Source organism: Sorghum bicolor, chromosome 2 (genome assembly GCF_000003195.3).
Source record: "Sorghum bicolor cultivar BTx623 chromosome 2, Sorghum_bicolor_NCBIv3, whole genome shotgun sequence".
NCBI classification, from domain to species: Eukaryota; Viridiplantae; Streptophyta; class Magnoliopsida; order Poales; family Poaceae; genus Sorghum; species Sorghum bicolor.
In genome coordinates, this window is record NC_012871.2 from 733,969 (window position 1) to 747,762 (window position 13,794).

Consider the following 13,794-nt stretch of genomic DNA (forward strand, 5'->3'; position numbering starts at 1 on the left):
TTATGATTTTTATATGATTTACTATGATTTTTCAAAAAAATTCAACCGAAATAAATAAAAAAGGGACAAAACCGCTTTTAAAACCAGGTCAGGGATGTAATGCGCACGGTTTTAAAAGTTGAGGAATGTATTTTATTTGATTTTAGAATTCAATGATGAAAAACAAACTTTCATAAAAGTTGAGGGATCTAAAGTGGATTTTTTTTCCTTCTACTTAATATAGAGGGATTAATTCCATGAGCCTGGGCTGGGCTGGGCTGGGCTGAAAAGGCGTTGGTGTTCAATTTGTGGCACGGTACCACGGCAGCGTCCTCCGCACGGCTTCCTAGACCGAGTCGGGTCGAAGTCGAACACCGCACCGCACCGGACGGCCGCGAGTGCATGCAGTTGACGTGCATCGTCGTTATTACCTCCGATCCGATCCCTCCCGTGAAACCAAGCACGAGCTAGGTTTTGTTTTCTCGTCGCCAAATCTTGCCCATGCTTTCTACATCCGCCGAGGCTGGCCCTACGCGGCACGGCGAGAAGAAGAAGCGCATGCGCTGCTGCGGCGGCGGCGGCGGCGTGGTGGCCTCGCCGGCGGAGCCCAGCACCATGGCCGTGTCCTCGCAGGTACGGGTCGGTCGCCCGCCAGATATATATGCACGTAGATCCATCTGCCATTGTCATACACTAATTCTTAGATTCGTTTCCTTCCTTGTTTATATATGCCCATGAAGTGTTCGTTGTATTGCCTTATGAGCGACCGCACGTGTGTATGTATCAGTCAGGATGCAATTTTTCGTTATTATGTGCTGGTTGCATCGAGGAGATACAAATTTTGATGCTGCATGTGCTGTTTGCTGTCGTGCTAAATCGTTTGGGTACTGAGTCCTGAGCAAATTGGATGGCACTGTTAGGTGATTGCGTCGATCCATAGTGATCGTCACATGTTGATTTGCCAATGGGAATGTACAGTTTAATGTAGGTTCTTCTTTAGGGGGGGTGAGATTAATTAGGATGGGAGGACTTTTAGGCAGATCAGATAATAATGTGACCTTAATTAAGGGATGAAACAATTTGCGTGTTTGTAAATGCTATAATTTGAATCAGTTGATACAGATATTTGTGTGACTATTATATGTATCTAACCTATCTACTTTCCTTCATTTTTCGTGGGTAGACATGTGGAAAGTGGCGTCCAGATGAATCACAGAGACCTGAAATTGAGAATGCTCCCATTTTCACTCCAACTGAAGAGGTTTGCCTATGTGGATTATTTGTCTCTGCGCAAAATTTTGCAATGTGTTATTGCCTGATAAGATAGTACACTCCTTTGTTCTTTCTATTGATGTTTTAGATTCGTGTAACCAAACTTTTAAAAGTGTGTCCACCATTATGTTAAAAACTATCAAGAAGGTTAGTTAAGTTGGACATGCGAAAACTAGATAACTTGATGATTCTTGCAAGAACTGTCATGAATTTGTTAATTTAACATTATAGTTTCATTTGAATAATTTTTTTTTTCTGACAGGAATTTAAGGATCCAATCGGGTACATTACTAGCATTCGTCCGCAAGCAGAAAGATATGGAATTTGTCGTATCATCCCACCATCTTCTTGGAAACCTCCGTGTCCTCTGAAGGAGAAGAGTTTCTGGGAAACTGCAGAGTTCAATACTCGAGTTCAACAAGTTGACAAGCTTCAAAACAGGGAGCCCACAAAGAAAACAACACAATCTCGAGTTCAGAGGAAAAGAAAGAGAAGAAAGAGACTGAGGTTTGGGATGACACACAGGCGTCCTAGTCCGAGCGAGGACTCCGAGAAATTTGGCTTTCAATCTGGGTCTGATTTCACGTTAGCAGAGTTTCAGAAATACACTGATGGGTTCAAGCAGGAATATTTTGGAATGAAAGGGAGTGATGAAATTTCCATTTCTGACATTAGAAACCACATAAAAATATGGGAACCATCAGTGGAGGAAATTGAGGGCGAATATTGGCGGATAGTCGTAGGCTCTACTGTTGAAGTTGAGGTATGTCTGTAGATTATAAGCAGGTTATGTTCTTATGTATTGTATCAAATTATTACTTATATATATATGTCAAACTTCCTGTGCCTAGGTGGACTACGGTGCTGATTTGGACACTGCAACATTTGGTAGTGGTTTTGTTAAAGTATCTTCTTCGGATGGAAATAAGCAAGATCCATATGGTTTGTCTGGTTGGAACTTGAATTTTCTGCCACGGCTGCCAGGCTCTGTTACCTCATTTGAAGACGAGGATATACCTGGTGTTGTAGTTCCATGGCTTTATGTAGGAATGTGCTTCTCTTCATTTTGCTGGGTAAGATTGTTAGCTAATCTGTTTCCAAATTTCTCGCATGCAATGTGGATCCCTTACTCAGTAAAGACATTCTATTCAGGTTGACTTTGAAAAAAAAAACTAGTGTTGGCGCTGTTCAGTATTCGGTTTAGATTAGATTGATATATGGTGGTTGGAACAAAAATACACAATTAAGTGATTTATGATAATTTTGTTCATGGAGCACATTAGCCAACTTGCTTGGGACTGACAGGCTATGTTGTTGTTGTTATTGTTGGAGCATATTCTAATTTATCTTTTTATATGAATATGACTTGGCTGCAGCATGTTGAAGACCATTTTCTTTATTCTCTGAATTACATGCATTTCGGTGAACCGAAAGTTTGGTATGGTGTTCCCGGTGGTGAGGCAGTAAAGCTGGAAGAATCCATGAGGAAAAACTTACCCAAACTGTTTGAAGAACAGCCTGATCTACTTCATGAGCTGGTAACAACTTTTTTCTGTTATGTGTCTGGTAGATCGCTATATATGTAGTACTGACCTATTGCCAAGTTCATCTTTATTTTGTTCTAACATAATCACATAACATAGTCGAATGCCACTAAAGCTGTTAAGCATTAAATAAAAACCAGTACATTATTGTGCTTTTTTTATCATGAGCAATATGCTGTACTTGGTGTTATTACCTGGTATTGATCATATAATTTTTAGAATCTATTGACAAAACAGCTGTCAGAGATGTTTTGTTGGTTGTTGATTCCTGTAAATAATGTTTTTCAATTATGTATCTGAGAAAGAATATAATACCTCTTCCGTGCAAGATAACATATGTAAATAATGTTTTTCAATTATGTATCTGAGAAAGAATATAATACCTCTTCCGTGCAAGATAACATATGTATATATCTCATTCTCGTCCATTTTCATTCTGTTTTTTCTTGGAGCAGGTTACACAGTTATCTCCATCTGTTCTAAAATCAGAAGGAGTCTCTGTTTACCGAGCTGTTCAGAAGTCAGGCGAGTTTGTTCTGACACTACCGCGAGCATACCATTCTGGATTCAACTGTGGTTTCAACTGTGCAGAGGCCGTAAACGTTGCTCCTGTGGATTGGCTGCCTCATGGACAGTGTGCTGTTGAGCTCTATAGAGAGCAGCATCGCAAGACATCAATATCACATGACAAGTTATTACTCAAGGCTGCAAAAGAAGCTACCAGACAACTTTGGATGAATCACAAAAGTGGTAAGGGAGAATACAGATGTCTGAACACCTGTGGAAAGGATGGAGTTCTAACAAGTGCAGTTAAGGTAGTAACTTGATCACAATCGTAGTCTCTTAATGAATTACTTACAACATACTCATATTTTATATTTTGCTATTTATTTATTTCAGACAAGAGTTAAAATGGAGGGCGCTGCATGGGAGGTGAATGCTCCTTTGAAAAGTAAGAAGATGGACAAGGACTATGATTCCACTGATCGGGAGTGCTTTTCATGCTACTATGATCTGCACTTGTCTGCTGTCAGTTGCCAGTGCAGACCTAACCATTTTGCTTGCTTAAACCATACAAACCTTCTTTGCTCATGTGGAATGGACAGGAAAACCGGACTCTTTCGATATAGCATGGAGGAGCTTAATACTCTTGTAGCAGCTCTGGAGGGTGATCCGGCTGCAGTTTGTTGGTGGGGACAAGATCACAGGACCACCTAGGCTTAGTTTGCCCATATGGCTGGTTCTGTGCAGGTGCAGCACAGGAAGATGGGCTCATGTCAAAGCACACAGATGACAGAATTTTCAGGATCAGCGTCAGGGATCGATTGCCAATTTCTTGTTTCTGGATTTGGTGACCTGCATGACCTTGAAAAATCCACCATGCAGTCAGTTCCAGAATAAAAGAAGAAGAGCATGGCAAAGGATAGGAGGATAACTGCGTCGGCCTGCTGTTCGCTGCCGTAGCCGGAGGAGATACATGCTGCGGTCCGTGGATGAGTACTACTGTATCGTGCCACCGTGCCACGAAAGCACACACACGACACTGGCGGCTTTGACACCAGCGCACGATGCATCATCAACCTCATGATAAGTTAATTATTGGCGGCAGCTGCACTGCAATGGCGGTGGCTCATGATGAAGTGCTTGGAAGAATGAACTGAATGGTGTTACTACTAGAGATTCAGGTTTCTGCCAATTTGTGACCCATGCATGAACCATATGCATGGTTATGGTCAAATACTGATTTTCGTCCGCAAAAAGATTTATTATTGCACTTTCGATGGTCTGATCAGCAACAACAATGATGTACCTCTTACACACATTATTTTTTTGTTTGAGTATTTTAATACTTGTTCACTTAAGTGAAACCTACATGTAACCTGTTTTGTTTCAATTTGTTCGAGATTAAGAATCTTTTGATCCATTTTTGGGCCTTATGGCCCATTACAAACTATGGGCAGCCATCACATGCGCATGCTGACCGGCTCAACTCGTGTCACATTTTGATGCTGAAATCCTAGCATGCATAAGCCCATCTTAGAACCCAAGTTACGACAATATTTATCTCAAGACAACAATAGTTATGAATCAAATGAAAAGCACAAGTCTAAGAAAATGAGGACCACCACCATCCCACATACATAACAGGTACAGATTTTTCATCAGAAGAAAAATAGCTAATAACCATTGGTACGGGTCAGGCACTATGCAACTCTCCGAGCAAGACTTTGTTCCTACAAATAGTAAAAAGTTGAAAATTAGCAACCTAATCCCACCAAGTCACAACCAGGAATTGAATTACACAAGGCCATTCACTTGTTCAGAACAATCTAAGCAAAATCATTTCATATCCACATTCCAACATTCAAATTAGATAGGCTGCATCACATTCATATAAGTAGAAGATGAAGGTTCCACCAAAGCCAATATCACAGGACATCCAACATAGGCTATGTTTGCCTTCACCCAATACAAAGTTTATCTAACATTCTACTACCAAAGTCATCAAGTTCTCCACGCTACCAAAAGATGTTGTTCATGATCATCTATACTATTTCAACACCTAACCCATTTATAATCAGCTAACAGTTGGATGTTCAAATTAAAAGACAAAAGGGTAGTCCATCGATATGTGTGCCAACACCAACAACCATGCTTGCACCATGTTCACCATGTTGTTGGATCCATCATTCGTGCCCCCATTGTTGCCATCGACGTCTGCACTGTCATCATGGTCATCCATTTCCACATCATCGTCCCTGTTCTTAGTGTAGTCATTGCCATCCAGGATCTCACTATCTAAGTGTTCATCATCCATGTCTTCGCCTTCCATGTAGTCAGCATCCATGTCCTCACCAACATGAGATGAACTAGTAGGCAACTGCAACAATGATAGTAATATGTGAGTAATCATTTCAGCATAAGAATCACACAATGTCTGTGTTGCACCATGTACTTTTGTTCACAATTTAGCACAAGTACATGTTTCTATGCCATAGAATTATTAACATAATTAATCAATATAAAACCAGCTAAATTAATTCACCTTTAGTACAAAGTTTCTGCTATAATTTTTTTTCACATATAGAGTGAGGATAAAAACTATCTAAGACACAAAGTATTAAGTTTCACCCAAGCGATAGGACACTAGTTTCAACAGGTTACCATGAGATTTAATCTATGATCAAAGTTACAAACTCACTACTATAGAAATTTTATCCGCGGCGGACATTTTTGTTAATATGAGGCGGGTATAGGCGTCCGCCGTGGTTGTAAGGTCACGTTAATGGTGGCTTAACCGCGACGATTACCTATGCCCGTCACGGTAAAATGATCAATCATGGCGGGCGTGTTACGAAGACCGCCTCGGTTAATGTCTATTAATCGTGGTGGACTTCCTTAAGGGCCCATTGTGGTTAATGGATGCAAATAAACAAAATAATTAAATAAATAAGCCCACACTGGGCCTGGATTTGGATCTGGACCACCGCTGATGGTGGTGGTGGAGCCCGTGCTAGAGATCTGCGCCCACTGAGAGATGATGGTCGGATTCGTGTCCGCCACGGAGGAGGGGGACCTATCGCTGCCGAAGAGGAGGAGGCCAGGTCCACTAGCACTAAGGAGGAAGAAGCTGGATCTGTAGAAGTGAAAGCACACGAGAGAAGAGAGATTCAACCCACACATTGTATTCATCATATGCTGTTACATATATAGTGTTACAAGGCAGAGGCCAGTGGCCATGCTTGCGAGCGAGCACGCTATGCGGGAGCGTGGGCGACACGGAGTGTGGGCGAGCGCGCACGACGAGTCATGGGCGCCGCGAGACTTGGGCGCCATTGTGACTATGTCCTGGGTTGCGCGAGTGGCGTAGAATCCTTGGGCTTCCTTGGGCTTTAGCCGTGGTGGAGATGCTTCTCCTGACACCCCCCTCAGTCCTAACGTCGCCTTCGGTGACAGATAGACTGTCTCGAAAGTCGAAGGATAGTGCCGAGGGTAACCCCTTGGTGAACACATCAGCGAGTTGGCGTGCACTTGGAACATGGGCGACACGAAGCTCTCCAATGGCCACCTTCTCCTGTATGAAATGAATGTCAAGCTCAATGTGCTTGGTTCGTCAGTGATGCACAAGATTCTTGGACATGTAGACGGAGGAGATGTTGTCGTAGAATGCTACGGTCGTCGTCGGCACTTGGCAACGCAGTTCGCTAAGAAGGTGGCGCAGCCATGAGCACTCAGCGACTGCGTTGGCGATGGACCGATACTCAGCCTCGGCGCTTGATCTGGAAATTGTCACCAGTCTTTTTTATGACCACGAGATGAGAGAGTTGCCGAGGAATACATAGAAGCTGGATGTAGATCGGGTGTCCGGGCAGCCAGCCCAGTCGGCATCGGAGTATGTAGTGATCGTCAACGGTTGGCGTTGTCCGAAGTTGAATGCCGAGATTGCTGGTCCCTTTGACATACCTGAGTATCCACTTGAGCATAGTCTGGTGGTCGTCGTGTGGAGCATGCATGTGGAGACACACTTGCTGCATGGCGTAAGCGATGTCAGGGCGTGTGATGGTCAAGTACTGCAGCGCCCCAGCAATGCTCCTGTATGTGGTCGCGTCGGTGAGGAGACGCTCGTCTGCAGCGGAGGCCTTTGGTTTCGTGTCGGCAAGAGTGGTGACGACATTGCAACTTGCCATGCCAGTACGCTCGAGGAGGTCGGCGGCGTACTGGGCTTGAGACAAGAAGAAGCCCGATTGGTTCCGGTGAACACTGATGCCGAGGAAGTGCTTGATTGGACCCATGTCCTTAAGTGCGAAGGTGTTCTACAGGTCGGCGATGACTTGATGAAGGAGGCTGGTGGATGAGGTTGATAATATCATGTCGTCCACGTACAGAAGAAGATACGCCGTTGAGCCACCGCAGTGGAGCACGAAGAGTGATGAATCAGCCCTAGACTATGCAAAGCCTAGAGACGTCACATGCTTGACGAAGCGCTCAAACCACGCTTGTGGTGCTTGTCGTAGACCGTAGAGGGACCTGGTGAGGAGGCAGACGTCGTTGGGGCGTTCTGGGTCGATGAAGCCGCTTGGTTGATAACAGTAGACTTGCTCTTGGAGGTTGCCATGGAGGAATGTGTTGGATACGTCGAGCTGGTGCACGGGCCGATTGTAGGTTGCTACCAGAGTGAGGACAGTTTGGATGGTGGCTGGCTTGACCACCGGGGAGAACGTCACTCCGAAGTCGATGCTGGGGCGTTGATGAAACCCCCGAATGACCCAACGGACCTTGTATCGTTCGAGAGTTCCGTCTGTGTTGAACTTGTGTTTAAACACCCACTTGCCGGTGATCACTCGAGCGCCTGGTGGACGAGGAACAAGAGTCCACGTTCGATTAGCCTGTAGAGCATCAAAATTCACATTTCATAGTAGTGTGCCAATGAGGATCTTTGACGGCAGCGCAGACACCGCGTGGGATCGGCGTGAGTTCCGCAGTCGCTGCCAGAGTGTATTTGGGGTTCGGTTTGTGGATGTCGGCTTTGGCGTGGATGACCATGGGGTGTCCCATGGGTGCTGTTGGTGGTGTGTGGCGTGCATCAGCATTTGTTGTCGGATGCGTGGATGAGGTTGGCGGTGGTGGGGATGGCAGTGGCTGGGTGTTGTTGGGGGTGTTTGGTTGAGGTGGAGCTTGTGCTGTTCGTGCATGTTTGGGGTGTGTGGCGATGGCATCGCTAAGGCAAGGTGGTGTGTCAGCAGCCAGCTGGGTATGATGGTGGGGAATGTTAGGAGGTAGTTCTTCGAGTGTCGATGGAGGTCGAGGTGGAGCAGTTGTGGTTGCAGCATCGCAGAAGGGGAACACCTGCTCATCGAACGTCACATGGCGCGACGTGATCACTCGACGTGTTGTAGCATCGTAGCAACGATAGCCACGATGGTCCGCCGGGTAGCCGATGAAGATGCATGGAGTGGAGCGGCAATCGAGCTTGTGTTGTGCGGTGGCGCTGATGTTGGGGTAGCAGCAACAGCCGGATACGCGTAGCTTGCCGTAGTTGGGCGTGATACCGAGAAGAAGTTGGTACGGAGTGATGGTGCCCGTGGCGTGACAGGGACGACGGTTGATGAGGTAGGTCTCCGTGGCGAGCGCTTCAGCCCAGAATGCCATCGAAGCTGCACTATGAATCAATATAGTACAAAGACAATCGTTAAGAGTACAGAGTACTCATTCAGCTTTCCCGTTTTGCTGCGACGTATAGGGACATGACAGTTGCAATTAAATGCCGTATGCGAGGAAGAGAGAGCGGAGGGCATAATAATCGAATTCTTTCCCATTGTCTGTTTGCAGTGCTAAGATGGGGAGACGAAATTGAGTGTAGACATACTGGATGAAGGCACGAATGGTGGGTAGCACCTCTGATTTTTTACGAAGTGGAAACGTCCACAAGTAGTGTGTGAAGTCATCAAGGAACACAACATAGTATTTAAAGCCTGAATTACTGTAAACGGGGGATGTCCAAACATCTGAATGTAAAAGTTGGAAAGGAAAATAAGACTGGCTAGTGGAATTATTGAATGGCAGGCGCGCATGTTTGCCCATTTGACAAGAGGAGCAGACATGAGCGTTAGTCTTATTACATTGAAACTAAAAATTTCGCAAAATAGAGGAGAGGACTGGGTGCCCTGGGTGGCCGAGCCGCTGGTGCCATAGGGAGACGTCGGAGGAGGCCACCAGAGCTTCATGATGTGGTAGCCGAAGAGGGTAGAGGTCGCCGGGGCTCTCACATCGGAGCATCTCCTCCCTGCAACGAAGATCCTTGATGGAAAAACCAACAGGGTCAAACTCAATGGAGATGTTGTTATCGCAAGTGAGTTGACAAACGGAGATGAGGTTGTTGATTAAAGATGGGGAAACAAGAATATTGTTCGGTTTAAGATTAGAGGTGGCAGTAGGAATGCTTGTGTGCACGTGGTGTGTGACTGGCATGCGTGCACCATTGCCTACTGTAATTGCAGATGATGAAGGAGGAATTGGATTGGAGGTGCAGTCACCGGGAGATGAAGACATATGCGAAGTTGCGCCGGTGTCGAGGTACCAGTCGGTGGCGCTGGGTGGAGCAGTGGGAACGTTGGCGGCGTTGAGCACAGTGTAGAGCGCTCTGTTGTCGAAGATGTTCGGCGGTGCGCCACCGAGATGCGCCGCCGTCATGGCCTGCTGGGGCTGGAACGGAGGCCAGGGGCCGAGGACACCGGCACCAGGAGGCCGAAAAGGCATGGGCCACGCCTGGAACATGCCCTGCTAGGGATTGTAGCCCATGGCGCCTTGTGTGGACTGTTTGTTGGAGGAGCTGGAGTTGTTGTTGTAGAGGGGTGTGCCGCCGTTGCCGTGGACGCGTCCGCGGCGCCGATCCGATCTGTTGTTGTACCGGTTTCCACCACCGTTGCTGGATCACGACGCGTTGGAGGAAGAGGAGCCATCCTTGTTGCCAGACGATGCCGAGTTGGAGGAGTTGTTGGAGGAGTCGGCGTGCAGGGCTTGGTTGGCGTCGGAGATGGCGTTGTGCTGGGCGCTGAGCTCCTCAAGAATAAGGAAGGAACGAGCGCTCTGGAAGGTATGCGGCGGGTATTTGGAAGTGATTACCGGCTTGACGTAGCGGTACCGTGGATTGAGACCACGGAGCAGGTTGAGAACTTGGCTTGGCTCAGAGATGGGGTGGCCGATGTCGCGCAGCTGATCCACGATGCGCTTCAACTTTGTGCAGTAGTCGTTCATCGTCATGTCGCCTTGCTGTAGGGATCGCAGCTGTCTCCAGGTAGATGACGCGCTGCATCTCATTGTCCTGGAATAGATCTTCGACGGCGTGCCACAGGGTGAAGGCATCGTGACAATCGCGGCGGATGGTGCCGAAGATGTGCTTGGAGTGGAGACGGTGGAGAGGATCCAATTGACGATGCAGGAATAGATGCGGCGCCATTCGCCGTTGCGATCTGCGGACGGCGTGGTGAAACGCACATAATGCAGAAGGCCAAATTTGCCGAGGGTGGATTTGAAGAAGAGGCGCCACTGCCTGAAGTTCCCCTCATCCATGTCGATGATGACGGGGACGTGATGGCGTATGGAGAGGCCTTGGATCACTGAGGGTGAGGTAGGGGCGATGTCGTAGCCATCGCCGGAGAGGACGGTGGAGGGCGCCATTGGAGCGGAAGAGGATGTGGCTGAGGATTCTAGTGAAGAAACAGTGGATAGTGATACCATGTAGAAGGGAAAGTACACGAGAGAAAAGAGATTCAACCCACATATTGTATTCATCATATGGTGTTACATATATAGTGTTACAAGGCAGAGGCCAGTGGCCATGCGTGCAGGCAAGCGCGCTATGCAGGAGCGTGGGCGATGCGGAGTGAGGGCGAGCGCGCACGGCGAGTCGTGGGCGCCGTGAGACTTGGGAGCCGTTGTGACTAAGTCCTGGGTTGCGCGAGTGGCGCATAATCCTCGGGCTTTAGCCGTTGTGGAGATGCTTCTCCTGACAGGATCCACCGCTGCCAAAGAGGAGGAGGCCGGATCTACCGCTGCCGAAGAGGAGAAGACTAGGTGCATTTTCTGTCGTGATCCTTGTCCGCATCTGCTACCACTGGAGAATGCCTACGAACCTCCAGAATCAGGGATTGCCGAATGATCAGATCAGGGATGAGCACAGGCCATCTGGCAAGAAATCGTCAGCCCACCGCAGGATGTCGTCTTGCCGTGGTTCTCCAAATGGTTGAAGACTGGAATAGTTTGTTGGTTTCGTTGGTCTTTTCTTATTTGATAATTAATAATGTGCAGGTACCATGTCGTGGAGTATATACATTTTTGCACTATTTTCTCTGTTATTGTTTCTCTATTAGAATACGGATCTGTGCTTTCTGCAGATGTTAAACATTAAATTCACTCCCGTCCTTTCATGCTTGAATATGTGACTTTTTTTTCTCTTATATCACGCGTGTATTTGGCTTGTTTGACAATATTTAATTAACTTGAACAAATTTTATTCTTGTAAAATAAAAGTTTGTAGTTTGTGCATTTGGAATAATAAATCATATACAAACTTAATCTGGTACAAAAGTGCATACCTCTAAGAGTGCTTAATAACAATTATTATTGAACTCGAGCTTGAACAAATATCCATGTAGAACAAAAGTTTTGTATATGAGAAACAAAACATTTGCACATTAAAAATAATGGAATTTATAGAACATTTTTTAAAAATTACATATAAGTAAATAATATTAGCAAAACATTACCTTTTAGGAATGGAACAAATCAATGAACATATCATGGAACAGACAGAGAGAGGGGGAAAAAAGATAAATCTAAACACATAATTGTGGATTGTGCTAAACACATAGGCTGTAAGTCGGATGAACATATAGTCAAAAAAATAAAAGCACACATCTACATTTTGACAGCGTTAGTAGTCAACTCATCAGCAGCTGCTGCTACACAAGGCGTCTGGTCGTTTGCTGTACTCCGCGGCTCCAATGGTGACCACTTCATCTGGCTTTAGCCTTGTATGGAGCACGGTCTTGGTCGTCCCACCAAAGTAGTCCCTGATGAGTTCCTGAACCTTTGGGATCATGGTGCTTCCGCCAACAAGAAGCACCTCATCAATGGTGTCCACTTGAGCCTGTGACACCACCCTATCCACCATCTCAACAACTTTGAGGAACAGATCATGGTTCAGTTCCTCAAACTCAGCACGCGTCAGCGGCTCCGACAAATCCACGCCGTCGACGAGCGATTCGACGGTCACTTGCGCATGATCCTGGTGGCTCAACGTCTTCTTGGCACGCTCACACGCCGTCCTCAGCTTCTCGAGAGCAGCGCTGTCGTCAGCAATGTCCCTTCCATGCTTGTCCCTGATCTGTCGGACGAAGTGGTCCACGATCCTCCTGTCCAAGTCCTGCCCTCCAAAGAACGGGTCATACTGCGAGCTCAGGGCTTCATACACGCCGTCCACGAACGTCATGACGCTCGCCTCGGTCGTGCCGCCGCCGACGTGCAGCACGACGACGTTGCCCTCGTCGCGCAGGCTCTTGCTGAGGCCGTAGGCCATGGCGGCCGCCACAGGCTCGCTGAGCACCGCGCTCACGGCCTTGAGGCCGGCAAGCCTGCCGGCGAACACCGCCGCCGACCTGGACGCGTAGTCGGAGAACGCCAGCGGGAGGGTGAGGACGGCGGCCTCGACGCGGTGGCCGAGGTGCGCCTCCGCCGTCTCCTTGAGCTTTGCCAGCACCGCGGCCGTGAGCTGCTCGACGCCGACGTTCCTGACTCCGCCGTCCTCCTTGGTCGTCTTCACCTCGACCTGAACCTGTGCGTTCTCCTCGAACACCTTGTATGGCAGATTCTCTTTGACGCTCTGAGCGAATTCCCGCTCGAAAACGCGAGTGAACCTTTTGCCGAGCAGGCGCTTGAAGCCGGAGACAGCGGCACCGGGGTTGACGACGGCGGCGTGGTTCATGGCGTCCTCGCCGACGAGGACGGCGCCGTCGTCGTCGTCGGGGAAGGCGACCCAGGAGGGGATGCAGTGGTGGAACATGGTCCGGGTCGTGTCGCCGCTGTCGTAGCCGGCGACGCAGGAGTTAGTGTTGCCCAGGTCGATGGCGACGACTCGCCCCGCCGGATCGGGAGGCCAGTGCCAGTGGTGGTCCGGTAGCGCGCTCGCCTTGCCGAGCGCTGCAACAAACGCGACGAGACATACGAAAACCCTAGCGACGACGAACGAGGGCGACATCTTTGCGAAGCAACACAAAGATTTGATGCATGGCAGCGTGATATATATACTACGGGCTATCCGCAGTTTAATTAAAGAGGACATGCAGCGTAAATAAATCGAGTCCGATCCATATGATCCGACTCGATCTTCTGGACTTGTAATTAATCTGTAGCTGAGATGGATGCAAGTATCATATCCAAACCGGCCAGCATTCACCCACATAATTTCTAGCTTCCTAATATTCATTGATAAAGCAACATG

The 13,794-nt window shown here is 47.6% G+C and overlaps 3 protein-coding genes across 4 annotated transcripts; 1 reads left to right on the forward strand and 2 right to left on the reverse strand.

Moving 5' to 3' along the window:
• Positions 293–4,667, forward strand: LOC8054516 (lysine-specific demethylase JMJ18). 2 transcript variants are annotated; one of them, XM_021452612.1, is made up of 8 exons: positions 293–612; positions 1,163–1,240; positions 1,514–2,014; positions 2,103–2,324; positions 2,628–2,789; positions 3,251–3,610; positions 3,696–3,747; positions 3,902–4,667. In XM_021452612.1, the coding sequence occupies exons 1-8, from the start codon at positions 481–483 to the stop codon at positions 3,949–3,951; spliced, it is 1,557 nt and encodes a 518-aa protein (XP_021308287.1). In that variant the 5' UTR covers positions 293–480; the 3' UTR covers positions 3,952–4,667. The 2 variants fall into 2 exon arrangements, with proteins under 2 accessions (XP_021308287.1, XP_002459225.1); XM_002459180.2 differs by having other exon boundaries at positions 294–612; positions 3,696–4,667.
• On the reverse strand, positions 10,227–10,973 carry LOC110432295. The gene has a single exon (XM_021452403.1). It carries the CDS (start codon positions 10,971–10,973, stop codon positions 10,227–10,229), a length of 747 nt encoding a protein of 248 aa, XP_021308078.1.
• LOC8081606 (heat shock 70 kDa protein BIP5) lies at positions 12,244–13,551 on the reverse strand. The gene has a single exon (XM_002461276.1). It carries the CDS (start codon positions 13,549–13,551, stop codon positions 12,244–12,246), a length of 1,308 nt encoding a protein of 435 aa, XP_002461321.1.